The 15,239-nt window shown below is 34.7% G+C and overlaps 3 protein-coding genes across 4 annotated transcripts; 1 reads left to right on the plus strand and 2 right to left on the minus strand.

Moving 5' to 3' along the window:
* The first annotated feature begins 1,172 nt into the window (after window positions 1-1,172).
* LOC130731142 (uncharacterized) lies at window positions 1,173-2,702 on the plus strand. Of its 2 annotated transcripts, XM_057583338.1 has the most exons (3): window positions 1,173-1,329; window positions 2,055-2,275; window positions 2,548-2,702. In XM_057583338.1, exons 1-2 carry the CDS (start codon window positions 1,274-1,276, stop codon window positions 2,245-2,247), a joined length of 249 nt encoding a protein of 82 aa, XP_057439321.1. In that variant the 5' UTR covers window positions 1,173-1,273; the 3' UTR covers window positions 2,248-2,275; window positions 2,548-2,702. The 2 variants fall into 2 exon arrangements, with proteins under 2 accessions (XP_057439321.1, XP_057439319.1); XM_057583336.1 differs by having other exon boundaries at window positions 2,055-2,702.
* A 5,490-nt stretch (window positions 2,703-8,192) lies between these two features.
* On the minus strand, window positions 8,193-8,510 carry LOC130726686 (monothiol glutaredoxin-S6-like). Its single transcript, XM_057577987.1, has one exon. It carries the CDS (start codon window positions 8,508-8,510, stop codon window positions 8,193-8,195), a length of 318 nt encoding a protein of 105 aa, XP_057433970.1.
* Window positions 8,511-13,012: 4,502 nt separating this feature from the next.
* LOC130732735 (monothiol glutaredoxin-S6-like) lies at window positions 13,013-13,489 on the minus strand. The gene has a single exon (XM_057584727.1). It carries the CDS (start codon window positions 13,398-13,400, stop codon window positions 13,134-13,136), a length of 267 nt encoding a protein of 88 aa, XP_057440710.1. The 5' UTR covers window positions 13,401-13,489; the 3' UTR covers window positions 13,013-13,133.
* Between the last annotated feature and the right edge of the window lie 1,750 nt (window positions 13,490-15,239).

Below are 15,239 nucleotides of genomic sequence, written 5' to 3' on the forward strand. Positions count from 1 at the left end.
GCATTCAAAATAACACTAACGCAAAGCTTTATAACACCGGAAATGACTTTTGAACCCCACACAATATCAACAATTCAATCGACGCATGCAAGTTCTAAAAGTCAAAAAATGCTGGTAATGTGTAAAGTTAAAAAATTGTTACTCGCGACTAATTTTCGGTATGTATTAGTGAAAGTAGGTTTAGAAAACTAGATCTGAATGTATAATAAAAAATTACATACGAATTTTAGTTCCTAAAATGTAATTTTAAGAAATGCTTCCCGAATTTTAGTTTTTGGTAGCTACTTTTATGGCAATGCACATTACATGTCAAATATGAGGATTATTATATCCCGTGAATGTAGATTTCGCTAGAGTTCAAATATGAGGAAATGTTTTTTTTTTTTTTATTTTCCCCTTTGGAGGTGCTTTCCAAGCTATTTCTGGCGTTGTCCTCTCCTCGGTGCCCTTGAAATTCTGTGCAAGGGTGGATGTCAAATATGAGGAAATGTAGATGCTGGATGGACTGGAACAAACTCCACAAGCTTTGGTTTTGTTGCCCGCTCCCATACAGGAGCTCTTCTAGTGGCTGGAACGCATATGGAAGAACAGAGACTTGATCCACTAATAGTAGAGGCACTGGCACTTAGATGGAGCATGCAAAAGGCTTATGAGTTGGGAATGGATAGTGTGATTTTTGAATCTGATTCTCTGTCTGTCATAAGAGCTCTGAGAACAGAATCAAGTGTGTGGACTATCCAGAACTTAATTCAAGATTGCAAAGCTCTCTCAGAACTGTTCATTTCAGTTTCTTTCTCTCATGTTAAGCGCTATGCTAATTCCCCTGCCCATTTACTTGCTTCTATTGCTGTTAAATTTCATGATCAGTTGTGGTGGGATGTACCTCCAACTGAGTTAGAACATTCTCTATTTGTAGATGCAGCTTTCTCTTAATATAATGAAGTACTGAAATTAAAAAAAAAAAATATATATATATATATATATATATTTTTTTTGAATTTCATCGCACGTGTTTGGAATTGCTAAAGAAATTTAAATGAATTAACACAACACATACTACAAAAAATGGGGATTTATTTTTGTACAAAATTAGTTTTTTTTGTGGTCCAGTCAATCCCCAACAACAAAACAGCTTAGGCCCAATCTGTATGCAGCCCAGTTCTGTCTCTCCCGTGTTCCGAAAGTTCTATACGACGCCGTATGAAACATTGTCTTGCATCCTCTTTGCACTTGGATTCTTCTGCGTTCGCTGCATTGTGAATTCAAAGGGATCATGGTGGTGTCAATTGCAGGATTCCGAAGCTCGTTACCCTTTTCTGGCCTAATCAGGTAACCTATTGCATTTCATTTCGTTGATTTTACTTTTCCCCCTTTTCACCTGAATTGAAATGTTAGGGTTCCTTTCTTATCTCATCTAGGCACCTAAGAAACCCTAAAACTTTTATCAATTTTGGTTTTCCTGGGACTTTATTACATTGAATTCAACATTTATATTTGTAACCATGTTGAGAATTAACTTCATATCATGATTAACTAGCTAATTTACTAGCTCAATTAGCTACAATGTGCATCAGAGAACCTGGTTTTTCTGATTATATCATATGTTTACTTGCAGTAATGAAAACAAGTTAAAATTCCTCACCATAATTCGTGATAAATTTACCATTTTTGGGTTCATCTGATGCCATGGTTCAAATTTTCAAATTAGTGTGCTATCAGTCAGCTTTCTGAGACTTTCCTTGAGTTTTTTGTGGCTCTAGAAGAAAATAAATATATTAGGTTAGGTAGTAGTAGAAGAATGTTGAATGTGCCCAATGGTTGTTGGTCGCAGTGGTAAAAGTGACTGTTTGAACACTTTGGTCGAAAGTTCGGTCATTAGGAGCCGCACTCTAGGGGAGACCATTGACATTCACCACACCTGAGTTGGAATTAAGAGAGCAATTTAATATACCAAAAAAGAAGAATGTAGAATGTAATATGGAACAATTTTGTCAGAATGCGGCTGTGTGTTTGTGTATTACTTCTTATGCAAGACTTGTTTCTACTTATGACAGAAAGCTTGAACAAGAGATGGAAACTGTGGTTAAGGTGCTGCAGCCAGGACCGTTAGGAATCATAGAGCATAAGTTTTCCTCTGAAGAGATTCACAAGGCTAATGCTACAGTCTCTAAAGCAGTTGCCAATTGGCGAAGAAATGCAACCCTGGAAGATAAAAGCCATATTTTAAAAGATTATATTAGCAAGTGAAGGTTTACAATGATATCAGCCCTTACAAGTGAGAACATTTTTACAAACGCTTTGAGGGAACTTTTTGAGTCAATCCAAATTTTAGTTCTTCCCAAAAATTTAATCGGAGGTGCAAATTGTTTTCTTCACTCATTTGTTCAGATGTGTGATCAATCAGATTTTCAATTTTGTATATGCTAGTTGATGATAAGTTTGCATAACTTGAGTTAATAATATCCGAACTTTGGTGAACTTGTCATTAATTATGTTTACTACAATGACAATATGAAGTGACTTAGTGTGTTGTTGGATTTTTGTCAGCCGGTTGGCGTTGATTCAACATGAATAAATCTTGCGGATCCACGTTGAACTTAACTTGACAAGTTCTTGCTTCTCCGTGGGAACTCCGAGACATGTGAAATTATGTTTGCATTTGCATGAATGAAAAATTAAACACACACTTTATTTTGGTATGATACACATTGCAAGTGATTGTAACTAGAATCATTCATCTTGATTTTGGATGCTCTGCTTTCGTTGGGTGTTGACATTGCCTTTTGTATGTAATAATCTACTCTTGTTGACTAAAATTCAGATATGTTGAGTTTTTTATTGACACTTCGGTATTTGGAATTTGGAAATCATATTGCCTATTGAATCTTGAGGCTTGACTAATATGAAGGAGTTAGATATACTTCTTTAAATGGGCAAAGTGCTCCTTGATGCCTTTTACTTAATCTGGGACCGTACTTTTAAAAGTTTTATTCTGGAAAAATGGCCCCAACTAAAGTTCTTTTATGTCAACGTAGCTTATACAGAGCGTTTACTTTTTCCATCAGGCTTCTAGCCTTCTAGTGGTGTTGTGAACTTGTGATCATTATCAAGTTGCTGCTGCAATAATTTTTGGTAAAATCCATCACTATACCTTTTAGGTGTAAATATTTAGAGTTTGTGAAGTTCTACAATTTTGAGGACTGTCCATACGCCATTTATAAGAGATCAATTATCACACTCTCATTTAACTTTGTGTGTGTTTGGCTCGGCGTTAGTAGAATTGGATCTGGCCAGAATTGGATCTGATATGAATTGGATCTGGTAAACGTGAGTTTGAGTGACGTGATTTATGTTTGGATACATTTATCAGGAATTGGACCTGATAGACTTGAATTGGATCTGTAAAAGGGTAATGGGACAATTGGATCAACATTGATGCTAAAGCAACATATTGTTGTGTTAGGATGGATCCAATTCTGGGGCAAGAATTGGATCAACATTTAACATCCAAACATCAATGGAGATGGAAAAATCACGTTTGAGGTCTTTAAACGTGGATCAGGCCTGATCCAACGTGCATCCAAACACACCCTTTGTAGCTTTGACCTACTTTGTCTATTCAGTTCAAACTTAAAACTTTTTTTTTGTCAAAAGATACTTGGATTAAAATCTAAAAGGTTGTTCCATAGCGGTCGTGATCCAGCGATGTTCCATGCTAGCCGCTGCGCCGGTGTCAGAGGTGACAGTGGTGCCTAGACCAACTCCGTTGTTGCAGGAAACTTGGGCACAACCACCTCATGGTATCTACAAGCTAAATTTTGATGCAGCTGTGGCTACCACGGGTGAGGTGGGTTTTGGTTTGATTGTGAGGAATATGTTGGGCGAGGTTCTTGCTTCTGCAGCACAGTACCTTCACCATGCAACTTCAGCGACTCTTGGGGAGACTTTAGCCTTCCGTTGGTCTATGCAGCTTGCCATTTAGATGGGGTTTCGTCGGGTTCTTTTTGAGATAGATTGTTTGCAGCTCTTCCAGCTTTGGAAGAAACCTCCAGATGGTATATCGTATTTATCTAGTCTTGTTAGTGATTATTTTATGTTATCTCGCTCTTTTGATCATGTTGATTTGTCTTTTGTTCGCCGTGGGGGCAATTTTGTTGTTGATTTCTTAGCTGGTACCGCTTCCAAGTATACTGATATGGTTTGGTTGGAAGAGGTACCTAGGGAGGTCATAGCTTTGGTTCATAAGGATGTAATGACTTCTATACCTGTTTTTGATTAATGAATTTGCGGTTTCCTTTCAAAAAAAAAAGGTTGTTCAGCAACACTTACATCATGTGAGAATAAAATAAATAAATTAAGAACAAAATATGTTGCAATTTGTGCAACTTTCGCAAAAGCCATACAAAAGTCTCAAAATTCAAATTCAACAACGAAACAAGTTGACTTTTTGAGAAGAAATAACTTTTTCTTCCCATTTTAATCTGTGCTCCAACTTTTACAACCCATTCGGTTATGCCAAAGTTGCAATGTGTGCAACTTCCAAAGAAGCTAATATCACGGTTTCATCGGCGCCAAAAGAAGTCAAGCCTGCATCACTAAGAACATGGAGCGGATGACAACTTTTGTATAGACCAAACTTCAAAATAAAGCAAAGGATGGAGAGGGAGATGGTGGCGGGCTGGTAGTAGTGATGGGTGATGGGAGTGGCTAAGACGACGAAGGTGGCAAGGATGAAGGTGGGGAGTACTTCGGTGGTGGTTGCAGAGACAATGGAGGAGAAAGAAGAGAGAAAACCCACACTAACTAAAAAGAGAAACAAACTCACTTATTTAGATAGCAAAATCGTGGTAGAGAATCTAGAAGAGAAGTCTCCCTAAAGGAGAAGAACCTCCTAAGGGGATAGGACCCCAAAGGGGGTGGCAGCTGCACAAAAAACTCTGGCCTTCTTTGCTAGTAACTTTTAGCTAAAAAAATCTTAAATCTTTAAACTTGTGTTTTAGGTTAGAACCAACAAAAAATAGTTTGAAACCGGTCTAGAGTCGTTTCAAAGCCTGTATTTTTCTGAAATTTTGTCAAAAAAGGAAAAGGAGAAGAAACGAGGAAGCTTTCCATATTACTCCCTCCGTTCCAAAATTATTGTAGTTTTAACTTTTTTGTTTTGTTCCAAAATCATTGTTGTTTTACATATCCAAAACACTTTATCTCAATATATTTTCATGCCCTCATTTAATAGTGTATCCCTCAAACACCACCTCTTATTTCCACCAATCTCAATTGTCACCAATTAGTTGACTAATGATTTTCATTCTCTCTCTTTCATATAACTCATATTAAATAAGGGTGTTTCAGTCAAATTATAACATCAATTAATGAACTTTTAAACTTTGTGAAAAAATTAAAACTACAATAGTTTTGGAACGGAGGGAGTAATTTTTTTTTTCTTTTTCTAGAAGTTACTTTTAACAAATTCTCTTTACATATGCTACTTTTAGAAAATCAAGTTGGACCAAATACTATGAACTGAGCTTGTTTTAGCTTAAATATTTGAGTTCCATATGTCACATCTTAATATCTTATAACTATAACTTTATAAGGTTAAAGAAAATTTTGAAATTTGACTACATTGTACTTTAATAAAAAGAGGAATGAAAAAATTTGAAGGACCAAATGAATAAAAGTTTATATCCCATTAAAGCTAAGTGATAAATAATTTATTTATTTTTGAGAAAGAAAATAAGTTGTGTAAAGTCACTCTTTAAAGCTCAAGAACAATAATATGTTCAATTGTTGTTGGCATATACCAACCCCTGTTAAACAAAAACGAAAAGGACCTTGGCATATGCGTTTTGAGAACTAGTATAGAACAGAAAAACTTGTGCAAAGTCAGTTCTTGGCATCACAGTGGGGACTATGGATTCGTCGACAATGGATGGCTCCTGCTTCAGACTTTATATATGTATATTTTATCTTTTACTTTTCACTCACCCTGACTACTCTTTCTCTTAGAATATCCCCCGTATAAATCTGAAACGGGTATTTTTGGCTCCTCTACACTCAGCATTTTGCTTCCTCTTCTATTGAGGTTGATGAGAGCATCTTCATGTAGAAAGTGGTGTTTAACTTCATTGCTAGACTACTTGTGCTGCTTTCCATTGTTTCATGTATTATATTATATACACAAAACAAAAGTAGATCTTGAGTTTTTAGTCCCTCATTTAAGAAAAAAAAATTGGTCCCTACAATCAAATTTGTATGGTTTTTTATCTCTACTTTTAAAGGCAATTTTTGTTTTTAGTCCTCAAGTTAATAATCCAATGTTAATTGGTGATGTGACGCTTAACAAAGTTACATCAATATTGCCACCCCAGAAGAGTTTTATTATTTATATAGGACTTAGCTCACAAAATTAGATCTAATGACTAACTTTTTATTTTACCCGTATGTCCTTATCCATTCATAAAACTGCAGTTATGTCTTAAAATAAATAATTTTTTTAAAGTTTAAACATGTTTTCACATTTACACTAGTCTAACTCAATTGGTAATGTATTTCAAAAATAAAACTTATTGTAATGAATAGCTCGTATAATGCAAACAAACTTCTCAGTTTCACCCATTCATAATTCATTCATGTGAAAACTTTTAATTAAAAGAGCTAGTTGTTAGATCAACTGGAAATCAAAATAAGACATGTTGATTACTCTTGGCACATGAAAATGATGATGTGACTCTTTATTAAAATTATTTGTAAAAATGGAGACTAATATCATGATATTTAAATGGTAGGAATTAACATCAAATCTACCTGTAAAATAAGGAATAAAAAACTTATTTAAGCCTTACAACAAAAATAAACTAAAATTAGTGCTAAATTATTTTAATATTATCTTAAACTTTGTGTCGGTTATGTTGAAAATGCATATCAGACATATTCCAGTTCCAGAAGTGGCATATCTTTTACCGAGCTGTATGTCTTTCTTTCCATCTATATATAAAATAAAGCAGTTCTTGGTCATCTTTAGGTAAAAAATAAGCACTCAATTTTAAGAACTCTTGATGAAGAAGTTACTACTCAAAGAAAGAAAGTACAAAAACAATATTTTAACAACAGTTACTTTGTTGATTGTCATTATCTACATTATAGAGGTCGGCAACCCGCCAAATATCTTCTTTAAAAAGGTAAAGAATAAAAATTAAAATAATAAGACATGTAGGTATAAAATAACTCAAATCAATATTTGTCAAATAAAAAAACATGCATGCAAAAATATTTTATAAAGCTCTTCTATTTAAGAAGTGGTATGATTTTGCAGTGTACCAAAATCTGAGTGAGATTTTTTTAACTTCTAAATACATATGTAACTCAAATAACAGTGCAACTAAATATAGAATCAATTTTTTCATGGGGCAAGAGTTATGTTGATTGAGATATCACGTATTAGTTTTTAATGTTATAAATAAAGACTATGTGCACACACTTACACATGAATGTGTAATCCAACAACTGCCAAATGTTACGACCCCAGTTGATAACTACTTGATATCAATATTCTTAGTACTTTCCTTTGTGTCTGGTGTGAAACGATTCATTTGTTAGTGGTATTTGGAGTCAGTACTATTCGGATTGAGAACATTCATATCTTCGTAGAATTAGCTTTTTTGGTGGAGCTTTTTTCTATAAAAAAAATTGAATTTAAGATTTGTTAGTTTAAAATAAATGAAGTGTGTACTACTTGAACTAACCATATGTTCGTTAATCAGTGATGATTTTAAGTTACTAGTGTAGTGTTATTTGTAAATTATTCATTATACAACTCTTTCATATTGCGCAAATAGTATTAAAGGAAATTAAGATGTCTCCGCAGAACACAAAATCTCTTTATTTCTCTACATAGGTGAACATTACAAAAGAAGACAAAGAAGAGTGTAGAGTACAAGAATGGGCAGAGGAAAGAAGCTCTATATACTAAACCGCCTCAGGGTTCTCAATAGCTAGAAACTACTGAACCTGAAATAGTAGTACTAGTATTATCACAAGCTTTAAGAAGATTAGAACCTCTTATATCGTATGATCGGATCAATTTGCTTATTATTTCACAATCAATTCTGAAACTCAGAAGCTACTCACAAATACTGCTCTCCAGAATTGATTTTTCCTTTGACGATTTAGAAGTAAGTGTGCATAGCTAGTATCTACTCGCTCCAGAGAAAGATAGCTCCAGCTCTTAGAAGCAATGGGGCAAGCTTGTTCTGAACATTGAGGATTAAGAGTTCATCAGCTCCACCTATAAATTGCTGTCCTATGAACACCGCAGGCACGCTCGGGCGGCTACCTAGCTGAATCAGTGCTCTCTCTAGTTGCTGCCCATTTGGCATTTTGTCAATCTCAATAACTTCAGGGTAGGTACCAAAGCCTATTATGAGAGCCTTCACTGAGTGGATCATGGCACAATTGCTCTTGCTGAAGACCACCACTGGCTTTTCAGCAGCCAATGTTTTCAACACATCCATTGCTTTGATATAATATGATATGAAATTGGACTACTAGAGAGACTTGAATGAAAGAGTTAAGTAACTGAAGACTTGAGTGTTGTTTGATTTGCTATTTTAGATGAAGAGTGATGAGGTCTATTTATACCAGTTTGCATATGGTATGGTTTATTCTGGTAGATGAGAATGGACAGTTTTCACATATAGAGGAATAAACATCTTCAAAAGAATAAACGTTAAAGTAATGTCTTCAAATGGATTCCCAAAACCATGGATTCCCAAAACCTACGCTGTTAATGATATGCACAAAGGGTCACTGAGGGTGCATGTTGGGGTTGTGGATCTGGTTCAAACCGGTGATCAGTGCCTATTAGGAAGAAGCTCGCGTTCGATTCAATGTGGTATAAGTAAATAACTGCCTCTACTAATATGTTTGGTTTTACGATTTGCACATAATCCAAAACATGTTTACTCAAAAGCGAAGAATCTTAGCTTCTAATAACCAGATTTGATTGTAGAGCATTTCATAGTGAAACCAAACATGCTATTAGGATCCATGCTGTTAAGCTTTTGATATGGTGGTAAGCATTCTTGTTTAATTCAATTACCACAGTGTGAGTGAAGGGGGTGAGAATTACAGATTCTGATGTGTTTTACTGATAGCATTACTCTGTCCTAATCCCTTTAATTTGGGGTAAGAAAAGAAAAAAAAGTGAAGAAATCAATGGATTCCCAAAATTGCTTTTTGAGGAGTAATTCAAGGTTGAGGGAGTCAATGTATCCGACCCAAGTTCTTGGCTATGTTAATTGCTTGCAGCATAGCATGCTACCGTCTATGTATCCAACCCAAGTTCTTGATAATGGCTGGAATATCGGTTTGGTACATTCAATTGCAATGAGCATAGTGAAAATTATTCCAGGAGTGAGCTAAATCATCTCATACATTTTTATGGACATGACATTTAATTCACCATAACATATAAAAATGTGATGATTTTTGTATATATCAGGAAAATAAACATAAATATTATGTATGTAAATGGCAAATTGACACTCCATCCTCTGTTTTTGACATGACAGAAACTAAGCTATGCCTTGTAAGAGGGATTGGGTTTATCCAATCGATATGAAGGAGGCAACTTAACAAGATTCGCACCAAGTTCGAAGGGTGGGGTAGAGGAGATGCTGATTTAAAGGTAAACTCTACATAATGATAGCATTATTGGCCTTTTTTGTGTTTCTCTAATTGGCTGGCCTTGAATATCAGGGAGATCTATAGAATGAGGAAAAAGAAAACGCTACTACTTAGGAAGATTGATTGGAAGATGCTGGGAAGATGTTCTATGTTCTGTACTCCTATGCTTTGATGATTTTCATGAAACTGTAGTAACCAGGGTTTTTAATTGTGGTTGCTGCTGCGCTGCGGTCAAATATGGGTTTGATGCGGCTGCAATTGAGGTTGCAAAGCCAATGCAGAGACTTCAATACTTGTTACGTCGCAGCCGCAGTTGCGGATTGCAATTTACACCCCGGTAGTAACCTATTTAATGATGCTTTGTACTTTGTACTACCACATTGGAGATAATATATGGATATTCTGTACTCCAATGTTTAGTACATATGATTCTCATTAAATAATTGCAACCTTTGGAAAGAGGCTTATGGTATTTTCCCTAGTGTGGTGATTTATGTACACCGTTTTTTGAGCGACACATGCAACAACCGCCACAAACTGTCTAGTCTTATTACTTTGCAGTTTGTGGTAGTAAAAAACAGTCACAAACTATATGTGTTGTTCAACAACCGGTACACATATCAATGTATTGTACAATTCAATTTAGTATGGAAAATGTTGTCACTTGTCACAAACCAATACATGAGTGATGACAGTAAAATGGATATGATTGAGATATTAAGGTATGCATCAATCTGGGATCTTACTTTTTGGAAGGCAATCCTCAGGCATTGACAAATTGCCAGATAACATTAAGAAATGTGTTTTCATATTTAGACATTATTCGTAATCTTCTAGTGACAGAATTTTCCACGTGCCTTCAACTGGTAGAAACAACCCTTGGCTCCTTCCTTGTTTCAAACAACCCTTGTTCTTCCATCAAATTCAATAAACGACCCAAACACAAATCAAAGGGTCACTTGAACTCCCTCCATGACCAAGTGAGAAGTGTGCACTAGCATCTTTATCTTCTCTTTTCACTTCAATGAGATTTTCTCATTGATTTCAGAATAAGTATACCTACTTAGGTACCATAATATACCTTTACCAGTCACATTTCACCATAACAGGCTCGCGTAGCTTTTGCCCATAAGATTGTGTATCAAACTTACAAGGAAAATGCATTTTGAGATAATAATGTTTATTTTGTTTTGAAGTTGAGTTGAGTACAATGAAGTTAAAAAGGTAGAGGAGCGATATATGTTAAAAAATTGTTTTGTATTATGAAGTGGATCTAGAGGGATCCAAACTATAGCTTAATTAAAGGATTTTCTCTTTCATTTTAATTCTATTCATTTTCTTTTCTATTCCTTTATTTCTTTCATGTCGTAATTAATGACGGATACAGAAAATTTGAATTGTGAAATTTATTATATTTTTATACAAACATAGATAAGTGACATTATAATATAAAATTTCCGTGGTGTCAAATAATACAAATCACACATGTATGTCACTCACATACTCACACTCACGTCACACATCATATTTATTTACTTTTCTCTCTTATCATTCAATATCACTCTAGTTTTTTTATAAGTAAATGTTAGTTGTTAATTATTAATAAATTAGTTTATTCGCCATGATTTAAACTCCGTCCTTCACCCTACAAATCTTTTCATTCTCCTTAACTCACCAAGTGAGCTACCCTTTCGTCTCTATATCACTCTAGTTAGAGTCGAAAATAGAAAATCAACTCATTTGTATCCTTAGAACACTAGATAAAAGTATATAAGTTGAAAAACTTTATCACAAAATGCATCAACCACAAAAAACATTTTCACAAAGGGAATTGGTTCTTTTTTTTTAAAGTAAACTGAATTTCTATTAAATGTCAACCGACTCCGGAGATGTTACATCGGAAATAACTAAAGGAAGACCACATCAGGAACCTCTTCAACCCATACTAAACCAGCATAGGTTGCAGCGTTCTTAACCAAAAAGTCCGCAACATTGTTATCCGTACGTTGGTTCTAATACCATCTCAAGTAGTTTTAATGTTATTCATATTTTTTCATAAACCCTAATATACCATTGATTAAAAAAAATACATCTCTCAACCTTTCTCTCTCTCTCATCACACGCACTCACCTTCTGTTTTCCTCTCTTCACACACGCACTCACCTTCTGTTTTCCTCTCTTCACACACGCACTCCTCTCATCCCACACCTTCTCTTATCCCACACCTTCTCTTTTCCTCTCATCCCACACACCATCTCCCCCAAACCCACGCACTCAACCTTCACCTTCTCCTCAACCTCACTACCTCTCCCCTCCTCTTCTCGTGACCAGCACCCATCTTCTTCTCCCATATATGTGTGAAATTAATGTTTTTATTTTTTTTTTAGTAAGTTTTAAAACAAAATAGACAAAGGCACACATACAAGTGTGAAAATCATGAAAATTTCACATTTATACATGTGAAATTAATAATAGTTTTTTTTTGCAAATTTTAAAAAACAAAATTGAAAATTCACACATATATGTGTGGATTTTTTTATGATTTTCATAATATATGTGCTAAATTAACGTTCTTATTTTTCTAAGCAAGTTTTAAAAAATAAAATTGAATATTCGCACATATAAGTGCGAAAATCATGAAAGTTTCACACATATATGTGTGCAATGAAAAATATATGTACGAATTATATTTTTTCAAGGGATAAGTAAGGGATGATATGGATTTTCAAGAGTATTTTAGTAAAGTACCATTTAAATGGATGACATGAAAATCAATTGAGATGACACTAAGGCCCTTGTTTGGGATTATTTGAGCTTATCTGATAGCATAAGCACTTGTGCAACTGTTTGAGAGGGCTTATATGACCTACCATAAGCTATTTTGATAGCAATTTTATCCTAGTTATAGATAAAATTATCAAATGCTTGGCAGTTTATTTGTAAAAGTAAAATGAAACCAAAGGCAAAGGCTAGTTGTATTCTTGCATTTCATTGCGAGATGTTTATTTCCTTTATCCTTAATTAATTGAAGTAGTTAGTTATTTATTTTTTCAGTTTTGGATTTGAAAAAAAGTTATTCACTCTTAAATTATCAATAATGATTTTCATACACTAATTTAGATTGGCACAACTAATCACAAATTTCCGTAAATTAAGGGTTTGATAGTTCGAATCCCCTGTGTATTGCGTATTTTAATCAAATTGAGCTGTTCTACTATAAATGGGTCATATATATCATACTCATATTATTATCATATATTATTATGCATTCAAGTCAAGAAACTCAATAAGTAAAAGTTTAGGATCTTAAGTAACTAACTAACTAGACAGCAATCAGTGCAAAACCATCTTATTCAGCTCCCAAATGTAAAAGTTCTTGTTTATATATAGAACTTCATTAATTTGTCTCAAACCCATATAGCCCCTGCATCCTTCAGCATTGGCACTAATTAGTTCCGGACATGCAGGCTCATGATTTTCTTGGAGCCACCTATGAATTGTTGTCCTATGAACACTGCTGGCACACTTGGTCTGCACCCCATTTGAAGCAACGCTTCCTCAATCTGCTGCCCCTCTGCCATTGTATCAAGCTCATGAACTGTTGGGTTTGCTCCAAAGTTACGTATCAGTGATGTCACAGAGTGGCACAAGCAGCATGTGCTCTTGCTGAATATCACCACAGGCTTCTCAGCTACCATGCTTGTGATTGTGTCCATGATTGATTGATTGATTCAGTAGCTTGCTACAAGCACAATACTTGGGAATAGATGAAATTCAATAGAGTTTATGGAGAGTCAGGGTTTGTTGAAGGGTTATTTATAAGCTAATTCATAGTAGTGGGGATTACATCCATGTGTGACAGAACATTATATCAGAGGATTCTCCCATAGTGTGTGTTTGGTTCCACTTTTCAGGCTTAAAAGCAAATCTCATTGATTGAAAACTTATCTATAATTGATTCTGAAGCCAAAATTAATTCTAATGAGAAGTTTATGTGAGTATCTTCTGAGTTTGAGAATAGGTTCTGATGAAAGAGAAGTTGATCCAAACATGCTAGTAAATAGGTATTTGCAAATCCACTCAGAATTAGTATTAGTCACAAAATAAATTCTGCGGATAAACTATAGAGACTAACTTCTACCTAGGACATAATCAATTGTGCGATTTCATAACTGGACTTCACAACATCACCCCATAGAAATCAGTTTTCTTATAAACGTATCAAAATATAAATCACTTCGCCCTCAAATCACTTCTACCATAATCAATTTAACTCAAATCAATTATATTTCCAATTTTGTCAATGCTGATCCAACACGCTCATAATCCTCTTTATGCACTTCACTGCTTGCATGTGTTGTAGATAGCAAGTTGGCTAGGTGTTAAAGGCCAATCTAATGAATCCAAAACTTTCTTCAAGAACAAGACTCATGGTCGGCAAGTTTTTATTTTTTTGTCTTTTGCCAAATCTATCTGTGCATGCCGCATAATAATTATAAACAGTATTTATAAACTGAACCTAAGAACAGTATAAATTTTCTAGTTATGGATTGTTCTGCTTTTCTTGTAATCTGTCTATTTTAGAGCATCTGCTAAGGTTGACAAAAAAGTGGGCCTGCCCTTTTATCATGAGATTCGCAGCTTTTGCAATTCAGAGATCTTGAAAGTTAAAAGGTTAAATCTGATATAAGTAAATAAGAATACAACTAAATTGTTAAGAGCAGAAACAAGTCTCTGATCTTGCCTGTCAAGGTATGTATCTTGGTTTCCATCAATTGAAGATCATAATAAAGAAATGAAATACGCAACATGCAGTTTCTATTCTTCACAAGCAACCACCAACCTTTCACTAAATATTAGTATTTCCCTTCTATCTAGGTCCTTATTCTGCTTAGAACTGTAAATTCTGCTTGTTAGTGGGAACTGTAAATTGTCAAGGTCCTTATTTGGTGATTAAAATATGAGATGTTTTACATGTGCATGCATATTCCTAACAAAAATATAAGAGTATTCTTACATATCTTAACGTATAAATGGAGAAGCAGAATTTTATAGCATTAAGTTCAACGAAAATCCAAACATACATGCAACATAGTGCAAGCATCAGAAATGGACAACTTAAGATAAGCATGTGCTAATGGTGCAAACATGATTACCAAAATTTATCTTAAAATTGTTCTGCTGTTTCATATAAGACACCAGAAAGCCTCATGATGATGCATGATTTTCTCCATATGTTTCCACATAATTTCTTAAGTGGTCATCATCAACGAAGGAGTTTCTGTTTAATGAGAGTTAATTACCCCCACAGCTAAACCTGACCCCTCTATTCCATCCTTACTCTACGATCCAACCTCAAGTTGCCACCAGATCAGTAATGATAAGAGGAATATATGGTGAAAGTGGTTAAGAAAAAGACAAAGACAGAAAGGGAATAAGAATATAAGTAGTAGTTGTGGATGTGCATGATGACTGTGACACTATCAAAGAAAAACGAAGACGATTTTCAGCATACAGGCATGGATTACAGATTAGGGAACCTAAACAATATCTTT

The sequence above is a fragment of the Lotus japonicus genome, chromosome 1 (assembly GCF_012489685.1).
Source record: "Lotus japonicus ecotype B-129 chromosome 1, LjGifu_v1.2".
Classification (NCBI taxonomy): Eukaryota; Viridiplantae; Streptophyta; class Magnoliopsida; order Fabales; family Fabaceae; genus Lotus; species Lotus japonicus.

Coding starts and splice junctions, on each gene's coding strand:
- LOC130726686 (XM_057577987.1), bottom strand. CDS start 8,510: ATGGATGTGTTGAAAACATTGGCTGCTGAAAAGCCAGTGGTGGTCTTC.
- LOC130731142 (XM_057583336.1), top strand. CDS start 1,274: ATGGTGGTGTCAATTGCAGGATTCCGAAGCTCGTTACCCTTTTCTGGC. Junction 1,330..2,054: donor CCCTTTTCTGGCCTAATCAG/GTAACCTATTGC, acceptor TACTTATGACAG/AAAGCTTGAACAAGAGATGG.
- LOC130732735 (XM_057584727.1), bottom strand. CDS start 13,400: ATGGACACAATCACAAGCATGGTAGCTGAGAAGCCTGTGGTGATATTC.